The sequence below is a fragment of the Lontra canadensis genome, unplaced genomic scaffold (assembly GCF_010015895.1).
Source record: "Lontra canadensis isolate GAN:19392208 unplaced genomic scaffold, GSC_riverotter_1.0 scaffold39, whole genome shotgun sequence".
Classification (NCBI taxonomy): domain Eukaryota; kingdom Metazoa; phylum Chordata; class Mammalia; order Carnivora; family Mustelidae; genus Lontra; species Lontra canadensis.
Window position 1 is genome coordinate 16,584,799 of NW_022631033.1, and position 9,486 is coordinate 16,594,284.

A 9,486-nucleotide genomic window follows, 5' to 3' on the forward strand; every position below is an offset into this window, starting at 1 on the left:
TCATGATCCTGGAGTCCCAGGATCGAGTCCCCACATCAGGATCCCTGTTCAGTGGAGAGTCTGCTTCTCCTGCTGACCTCTCCCCTCATGCTCTCTCTCTCTTTCTCTCCCTCTTCCAAATAAATAAATAAAATCTTTCTTTAAAAATAAAAAAAAATGTAAAAAGATAGGGATGGAAGTGCAAGGAGTCCTAACCCCAGTCTTCCCCACACATCAAGGCAGGCATCCCCATCACAGGAGGACATCCTCCCATCACAGCATCAATTTAAATACCCCGTCGCAGCTGGCCTCCAGCCCACTTCTGCTCCAGCTGTTATTAAGGGTCATTCCCTCATTCCTTCCTTGGTTTTTTCTGACCAAAGCAAGCACAGTTCGGGGAGGGAGGGGGGGGGGGAAACATTTGCATTCCCTCTCCCCTTCCCCCAGGCAGACACTAAGGTGCCAAATGAAACTGAACACAAACATTCCAAAGTGGCTGTCATACAGAGCAGGCTTGTTTGGGAACACAGGGAGCTCCGTCCTCTTCCACCTCGCCAAGCTTCCAGAAGCCCGTGTGCAAAAGGTCACACGGAGTTCCACGGCACCGACCAAATTCTAGAGGTGAAGACCCAAAAACGCACCCGCACCTGAGAAGCGGGCGTGCCGTGGCGATCGAAGGGCCCCGGGCACACGCAAGTGGAGGCGGTGGGTGGTAGGTGGAGGGAGGTAATTTCCCAGCTGATCCATGCACACCTTGCCTAATTTCCCAGTGGGCAAGGACCTCCACAGTAAACAAGAGGCTGCCATTTAACAGCCTACCTGTACCAAGTCATCCTCACCAGCCCTTCCCATAAGGGGATCTCCCGTTTCAGATTACGCATTTATAAAGAATTCTATGCACACATATGAGTAAGCGTGTGTGATATCCATCTGGTATTGGAGTAGTGTATTTGGGTGGGAGTTGAATAATGGGAATATGGTGACAAGGTGGCATCAATCTTTAAAAAAAAAAAACAATACATAAAAGAAGGTAATGATCCAGGACTTGGAGAGAGCAAAGCACTGCTACCAGAATTCTGAGGACAGCCATCTCTTTGGGATGGAACCTTTGGGTGACGGAAAGCTGCACAGTGTAGGCTGAAACTTAGCTCCTGCCTTGAAAGCAGCTCAAGCTAGATCAAGAGGGAAAAGATGGTTGAAGCAAATGGTTTACAGAGCATTGGGGTACAGGAGGGCAAGGACGACCGTCAAGTTTGGACACTCTTGTCCAGAGAAGAGATCAGTGTTGAAGGACCCATCAGAGGACGGAGCAAGATGCACTGAGAAACCGCGTCAGAACACGGTGAGCAGCTAACGGTCTCTGAAATGAGCCAGGAGAGAAGGAATGGGTGAGATCAGTTTTAGAGAAGAGCTCCGAGGAACTGAAGAGGCCCGCTTCTGCAGCAAGGCTTGTGAGCAAAAGGAAGCAGGACCAAACCAATGGTTTTTGTGACATCTACAGATACAGCAAAAAAAAATTTCATGGAATACTCAAAAAGACAGTTGGGTTTGTTTGGGGGTTTTTTTGGACATTTTTGTTCACATGTTCATTTTAAGAAAATTCAGAAAGCATAGAAAAGCATTAGAAAGTAAAAATCTAATCTTTTTATTATATTTGGGTTTTTTTTTTTTCCTATTTGGGTTTTTTTTAAAGAACTGGCCTCACACAGAACTTTTACATCTGTTTTCCTTTAACATCATAATATTAACCGTTATGCCCTCAATTAAAATGTTGTCAGAAGCTGGGAAGAAAAAGTCTGATTCTCCCGTACAGCCTTCAGAGGACCTGAGGCAGTGCGGACACTTCAATTCCAGATTTCTGGCCTCTAGAACGGTAAGAGAACACATTTCTGCTACTTTGAGCCGACAACAAAAATAAATGTATGCATATACATATACATCCTTGAAAAGCAGGGCTTTTCGTGGCTACTATTCTCTTTCACAAATTATAAGCATGATTTACTTAGCAACCTCCCTGGGTAAGACACTAAAGAGTCTTTATGAACATTCACTATCAGAAGTAACTAATTCATATAAAAAAATTTTTTTAAAAAGTAATTCATGAACATATTTTGCCACATAACGCCGAAGTCCTCCAGAAAGCCGCACTGGCTTGTGTCACCTTGCGATGTACCAGCAATCACTTACTTGCCCCCATCACCCACCCCAAATTCTGTCCTTGAAGCACAAATTAATACAAACCCACAAATACCGGACAAAAGCAACTCTGGAAAAGAACGTCCACCCTATCAAACGATCCACCCAACAAACAAAATGCCATGGGACGCAAAGACTGCACCGGAGCTCAAGGGTTTATGAGGGAAATTTTAAAACGACTCCTGGAAAAACGGCCCAAAAGCGCATGCCGTATCTGCAGGCTTCTTAAGCATCTGACTAGGAAGTCACTGTGCTTCCCTTTTAAAAGGATCCCCAAAGCCTATTCCAAGGCTGAAATAGGTTTTGCTGCATTAGATCTGATTTGTAGTAAGAGCCTCCAGACATGGTCGCAACTGTATTAGAACTATTCTGATTCTGTACGTTGCCCAAGTCATAATGTAGATTAGCTCCATGCCCATCTGAGAGCCTGAGGCTGCCACAAACTGACCCCTTCTGGGGGCCAACTGGAGAAAACAATTTTCTTCATGACCCCAATATCTGGGCAAGATTGCGAAGCAACTTTTTTTTTAAGTTGTTTTTTTTTTTAAGTAAGCTCTACACCCAACCAGGGGCTCAAACTCATGACCCGGAGATCAAGAGTCACGTGCTCTACCGACAGAGCCAGCCAGGCACCCCACTAAGCACTTTAAAAGGAAAGTGAGGTAAAGATTTGTATTAGCTTGTGAAGAACCAACTTTACGGGATCCTGGCCCAACATCTGCCAAACATCTTTTCAGTCAATGTCCCAACAATGCCAAGTTTTTTGCTTTTTGAGTTTTAAGTACAAGAAAGTTCACGTCAGTTTAAGGAAAAATTGCTATTTACCACTCCAATAAACCACCTTTTAGAAAATGTTTGTGACCAGCCTAAAAAATGCTCAAGGACCCGGATAAAAGTAAAAGCAAAACCAAATTACATATTTATCTGATTTTTTTTTTTTATTTTTTTGAAAATTAAGGGACCAAAAACAAATTTCTATCTACTACCGGGTAGAAAAAAGTCTCAATACATAAAACTCAACAAGACAACCAGACTGTTTCTACGCAGATCTACTGATTTTAATAAAGTCTAGTCCAGGTCATACTGCTAAAGGTGTTTAAGGAGAATATTGCCTGGTCCAAAGTCAGACAGAAAATTCTAGGGTTTTATCAACTGTAAAATGATGTAAGAAATTATCTAATGCCCTATACCTAAGCCCTATAAATCTCAGATCCCAGTTAAAGATTTTGACAACGGCTTTTCTTTGAAGGGCAAAGTTGCGTGGGGCGCCTGGGTGGCTCAGTGGGTTAAAGCCTCTGCCTTCGGCTCAGGTCATGATCCCAGAATCCCAGGATCAAGCCCCGCATCGGGCTCTCTGCTCAGCAGGGAGCCTGCTTCCTCCTCTCTCTCTCTCTCTCTCTCTCTCTCTCTCTCTCTCTGCCTGCCTCTCCGCCTACTTGTGATCTCTGTCAAATAAGTAAATAAAATGTTTTTAAAAAAAAAAAAAGGGCCATGTTGTAGACAAACACACATATACAGAACACAGGAAGCCAGATGTATTATCTCTTCTACAGCTAGCCAAATCTTCAGAATTTTTCCTCAAAGCTTTAAATACGATCCAAAGCAGAAGTCTATGTCCTGTCCAAGTTTTCAAACTTCCAGCCTCAAAAAGCTGCAGAAATTCTCCTAAACCCTGGGCTGTTCAGTCTATACAGTTGGAACTAAGTAAGTGTCTCAGTATCAATTATTTCAGAGTAAGCTTTAAAAGCTCTCCTACAAGGCTAAAATGTACTGGAAGAGAAAAGGAACTCATTTAAAAAATAGAGGGGGGGAAAAAAACAACCCTTGGATTCTCTGAAGTGGTAGAGAGAGCCTAAATTGCCCTGATGTTCTAGGAAATAAACTATTTTCTCTTGATGATGATTGGCCTTGCTTTTCCAAGTCAGCTCAATGGCCACCAGAAACGACAACAAAACACATTTTTCCCCTCTTGTCATTATGTGTATATACATTTTATATGTGTGTGTTCTGTTTACTGAAGTCCTCAGTCAAGGCTTTTAAATGTGTTTGAGAACAAATTGCTGATCGCTGGGTGGGCAGGGAAAGGGTCCAGGGTGGTGGTTTTTGTATAATGCTGAGCACATTAATGGGACTCCCCAAATACCATATTTATTTTACTTGTGGCTTTCAGGGTTGGGGGTGGGGGAGGAGGTTAGAGTTTATCAAAAACAAAACAAACTCAAAACAGGGAATTAGTGCAAAATTACCTGGATCACTCAAGGCCTATTTCCTTGCTTTTCCTGAATGTTTAACATTTTAATCCCTTTCTCTTCATGGTGTCTCTGTCTTTATAGACTCCACCTCTGATATGACCTGGGCTCTAAAATCTTAACTGTCCACTGAGTTTTAAAATAACTGTCTCGCCAAAACTGCTGACCCGTCATAGAGCCACATGCCATTGCCTCCTGAAATGGAACATGGTCAGGACAACAGGGCAGGTGAGAGGCAGTAAGTAAGCTCACCTGTGATTCTGCTGGCACACAACCTCACATATTGCGACGCCCCACCAATAGGACCAACAACACAACACCCCAGTCCTGGCCACATGAGGCAGAGATGGGTTAAGTCAAAGATATGGGATTTTTCTCAACTTAAATTTCTCAAGTAGGTTATGGTTTTGAACACTTAAACCTCTTTTGCTACCTACCAAGAGAAGGAAAAAAAAAAAAAGCCTTGGGTCGGCCTGATTAACTTTTTCCATTTACAGAGTCCTCAGCTGGGGGAGCAGAGAAAGAGGGTTTCGTACAATACATTCCTACCCTTAGAAATAAACAGACTGCCCATCTAAGTGAAACAGAAAGGTTTCTGAAGCAATTGGTGTGTTTAGGTGAATTAAATATAGCAACTCCTTAGAGAAGCACACTTGTCATTTTTTAAATTTTATTTCAAGAGCAGGGAAAATAAATAGCAAAGCAGCCAGTTAAGAATCAAAAAAAAAAGTGGAACTCGCAATTCAGGTCTCCTTTTCTCTGAAAAGGGAGGACCCTCAGTAGCCCCAAAGAACTAGCATGTAAATAACACTTTTCAAAATAATAGTTTGTAATAAAAAGGGCAGTTACCCTCAGGTGTGAAAGCAAATTTTCAGCTTACTGCGATTCAGGTGGGTTGCCCCCATACAAACTAAGAGTAAAATCTAGTGTTTTGCATTGATTTGCATGGTCCTAGGTCCCTCTATCTTCATTTAAATAGTTCCCTTTTCACAAGTGGACAAAGTGCTGAAGACTTACAAGAACCAATTAAGTCCTCCCCAACGTTCGGTTTCACTCTCAGAATCTCAGTTTGCACGCAACACATTATCTCCATAATAATCTCAACACCCTAACCGACTTGAAATCAGTTTGCCATCCTGTTAAGTTTATACAGTGGAACGCCAGACCTCTAAGAATACGTTACAGGTCATACATATCTAGATGCGTACTTTCCTGCATCTACACTCAAGTTCTTTTCAGAACGTTTAAGAACTCAGCTATGTGGGATCCTAAAAAAAAAAAAAAAAAAAAGTAGACGAAAAAAGTTATTGTTTCTTGGACTCCGGGTAACGTACCTGCAGGAACAAAGCCATTTTAAAAGGACACCACAAATAGCCAAACTACAAAATTCTGAAACGTCTGTTCAGGAGTTCCCTCCCACGGTTAAATTTTGTTTCTACCTACGGAAGGCACCGCCGCCCGCCGCAACATTTTTAACGTTGTTACGGACACACCACCTAAAATTTATGCTCAGAAGTCAAAGTCTCATTAAAACAGCCTAGACGACCGCTTGGTCAACGGTAAAGTTCTGAACTCTTTTCTTCGGCTCCCCCCAAGCGCGCCCCCGCATCACCCCTAAATTGACAAAACCTAATCACCCACATTCGGGGTCTTTTGACTCATCAGAAAAGAATGCAGCCGATGAGTTATCTATTAATCCAAAATGCCTCGGCTGGGAAGATATTTCACCAAGAACTTTTTAACACTGCAAGGGAGGGGGCAGGGAACCGAAGGTGTCTTTTCACGAGAACTTTCCCCGAGTTCTTTCCCCACCCCGCACACACACACACACCCCACAACCTCCGGCCCCCGTCGCAGAATTAAGTCCTGCGCCTCCGGGTCCCCATAAACGGAGGTCACCCAGGAGTCAGCTCTCGATTCCGCTTTTAAAATCCCACGCAAACAAAGCTGAGCATTATACTTACAAAAGTCTCCGAAAAGTCCTCAAAGTTACGCAATTTTAGGAACCCACAAAAACACGCTCTCGGAAGAGCCCCCCCCCCCCTTCCCGGGGCCCCAGTGTGGGGCTGTGCCTCGCGGCGAGGGCATTTCCCAAACCCCGGACTGCGGCGGCCCCGGGTCAGCGCCCGCGCCCCGCCGGCCGCTCGCACGCGGAAGCCCGCGGCCGGCGCCCCGGGTCGTACCCCCGCCGCTGCGAGCCCCGCAGTACCTCTTCCTCCTGAAGGTTCGCCTCGTTCGGGGTGTTCTCCTTCTCGGCTTTGCCGCCGTTGTTCATCTTCCCGGTCCTTCCTCGCCGGGCAGGGCTGGGGCGCGGGGCTGGGCGAGGGCGCGCTCGCCCACTTTTCCCTTCCCCGGGCGCCGGGGCTCCCTCGGGCGGGCGCCGCGGGCTACGGGGGCTGGAGCCGGGGGCAGCGGCGGCTCGGGCTCCCGGGGCCAGGCGAGACTGCGGCGCCGGGCGACCCAGGAAGTGCGAGGGAGACGCCGGGCAGGGCGCGGCGCGGGCCGGCTGGGCAGGGGACGGAGACAATCGGGCCCCGGGAGGGAGACCTGGAGAGGGAGGGCGGGCGCGAGGGAAGGAAGGAAGGAAGAAAGGATGGGGCGAGGGCGCGCGTCCCAGGAGGGAGCCCGGAGAGTTGGGGATGTGGCCGAGCGGGGGCTGGGGGCGGCCGCTGCCTGAGCCTGGCGGGGGCCGGAGGGAGGGGGCGAGGGGTGCCCAGACCGAGGGAGGCGGCGGTGCGGGGCGCGGGCCGCGGCTGGGACACTGGGACCCGGAGAGCCGCTGAGTGCGCGCTCCAGGCAGGCTCTGGGAAGTACGGGATCCAAGCAGCTCCCTTTCTCTCGCTCTCCTCCCTCCCCTCTCTCCTCCCGCTCCTCCTCCTCCTCCTCCTCCCTCCGCCCTCCCTAGACGTGGGCTGCCGGCTTCAGCCGGGAGGGACGGGACGCGGGACGGAGAAGCCCCCCGCGGGAGGAGGGGCTGCCCCGCGGCCGGATGGCGCGCGCCGGGGAGGGGCCGCGGGCCGCAGGCGGAAGCGGCCGACCCCAGCCCCCCGACTCGGCGGTAGGTCGGAGGGTGAGGGCCGAGGCGCGGGAGGGAGGGAGGCCGGGTCCTCCGGCTTCCTCGGCCCGGGGGGGCCCCGGCGGCCCGGCCGGTTGGGAGTTGGCGGACTCGCGTGGCGGTGCGCGCCAGCTCGGAGCGGGGCCTCGGGAAGCCAGCGCGACGCCCGGGAAGCGTGACGGGCTACTGCGGGGGGCCTGCTTCCCGCGGGGATTCGCACCCCTGTCCCTGCGCCTGCCCCTCCTTCTCAGTACCGGCTCGGACCTATTTCCTCCCTTCCTAGTGGGCAGCTCGAAATGACAGGATGCGAGAGAACGAGCGACGTCCGGGCGCAGCCGGGTCCTCCCAAACCTCCCAGCCTCCCCGCACCGGCCTTGGCTCCCTTCTAGGCTTCACGGGCTCCCCTGCTCAGGCTCCTCTCACCCTTATCAGACCGTCCTGGAATTATTTGTTTACCTGGCTGCCTCGCTTACTCTTCAGGGAGAGCCTTCCCGCAAGACAACGCCGCGCCCTCTTTATCATTATAACCCCGCTGCTATTTAAATACGCTACCTGGTATACAGTAGGCACTCAATAAATACTTGTTGGCTAAGTGCCTATTCCTCCCAGCGAGCCGAACTGGAGACCAACACGGATGATCCTCAGAGGGTCAAAGCGGCTTAGAGAAGGAAGAGGGCTCAGCATTCTGGGAGGTCAGCACACAACGCCTTGTTTTTGCGCCAACTCGGGAGAACTGCGTGGTTTTGTTTCCTCACCTGTGAAATGGGAGTAGTTAGAGTTACCTCCCAGGGGGTTGCAATTAAAGGAGATGACAGGTTGGTAGACCTATAGCAAGCAGCACCCATGCCTGCCCAGTTTAGGTTTACAGGAACTTGGAAGCTGGTGTTATTATTAAGGAAATTTCCATTTTTCCGGGGGCCGTAGGGAGCTTCTCCATTCCGGTATCATAAACACATAAATTTAAAACTGCATGTATCAGTAGGTTCTCCCTCACTTCCCACGCCCAGGAATTCTCTCCCACAGCACGCTGTTCCTTTCTTCACAGCACCAATCACAATTTTTGTTGATTTGCTTGCTTCTGTTTATCTCTCTCTGCTCCCCCTCCCCCAGACATTCTTCACCCTATAGTGGTTTAAGTGCTCCTGGGAGTGGGATGGGGGTGGGGATGAAGATAAGGCTCCTACTTTTCGGGAGTTTGAGCTGGTGCTGCAGAGACAGGATTCCCAAAACAACTCCACGGCACCGTGATCAGGGATCCTGGTTCAAATCGCAGGAAGCAACGAAAATACTTGCGTCAAGAGCGTTGGGCGGGGGGTGGGGGGGGGGGAAGAGTGGTGATACTTCCATTCACCTATTGGGTTTTTCCTTGGCGTGAGGGGGTCGGGGGGGAGTCTGAGGACTTTGATAAATAGATTTAATTGCTGTCATGATGTCCTGTCTCTCTATGGGGGGAAAAAAGTGTATCCTGGATGAAAATAAGCCAAGAATCTGTTGAACTTGCAACTGAAGTTTAGAAAAGGCAAGGGCCACAATTAATCTGGAAACCTGGACACAGCCCTTTCCGCTCCCAGTCCCTCCCTCAGTTACAGAAGGAGCCACGAGGGGGCAGTGTCTTCCTGAGCAATGGCTGAGTGGTGGGCTTGGGCCCCCACGCCACCAATGCTGCCCGCACTCTGCCCTCCTTGGCCCTAGCCGGGTACTGAATACACTCCACAGAAAGATATTGTCTTGCTGGAGCCTGGCAAAGGCCCAAGAAAAATGACAATTGATCTAGTCATTGATGGTTGCAGTCCGACGCCACTTATGAGTAGGTGGAAGATGTCTGATTCCAGGATGCGGCTGCGACCCCAGCCAGGGAAATCTGGCTTCCTTCCAAGTGTAGAACCTGATTCCTTGTCTTTCAGCCAAGCCAGCACTTTTGTCCATTGTTAAAAGTCAGAAACCTCTGGGATAAAAAAATGAAAATCGGAACTGAGAGGATCTTTGTCTGATCTAGCATTGTTGTGT

General features: G+C 49.2%; 1 protein-coding gene and 1 long non-coding RNA gene across 6 annotated transcripts in view; one reads left to right on the top strand and one right to left on the bottom strand.

The window, feature by feature from the left end:
* RBPMS (RNA binding protein, mRNA processing factor) overlaps nt 1–7,285 on the bottom strand; it is a 170,304-nt gene extending 163,019 nt beyond the window's left edge. The window contains exon 1 of one of the 5 annotated variants that reach the window (XR_004384086.1): nt 6,634–7,285. Coding sequence is in view for 2 of the 5 variants with exons in the window: in XM_032869959.1 (XP_032725850.1) it covers nt 6,634–6,699 (66 nt within the window). In the remaining 3 variants the exon portion in view is untranslated. Of the gene's footprint in view, nt 1–5,758; nt 5,792–6,633 lie in introns of those variants that run through there. The other 4 variants (XR_004384085.1, XR_004384087.1, XM_032869959.1 and 1 more) reach the window with 4 other exon arrangements.
* An 86-nt stretch (nt 7,286–7,371) lies between these two features.
* LOC116874900 lies at nt 7,372–8,071 on the top strand. Its single transcript, XR_004384089.1, has 2 exons — nt 7,372–7,482; nt 7,763–8,071. It is a non-coding gene; the product is annotated as an uncharacterized LOC116874900 (long non-coding RNA).
* The last annotated feature ends 1,415 nt before the right edge of the window (nt 8,072–9,486 follow it).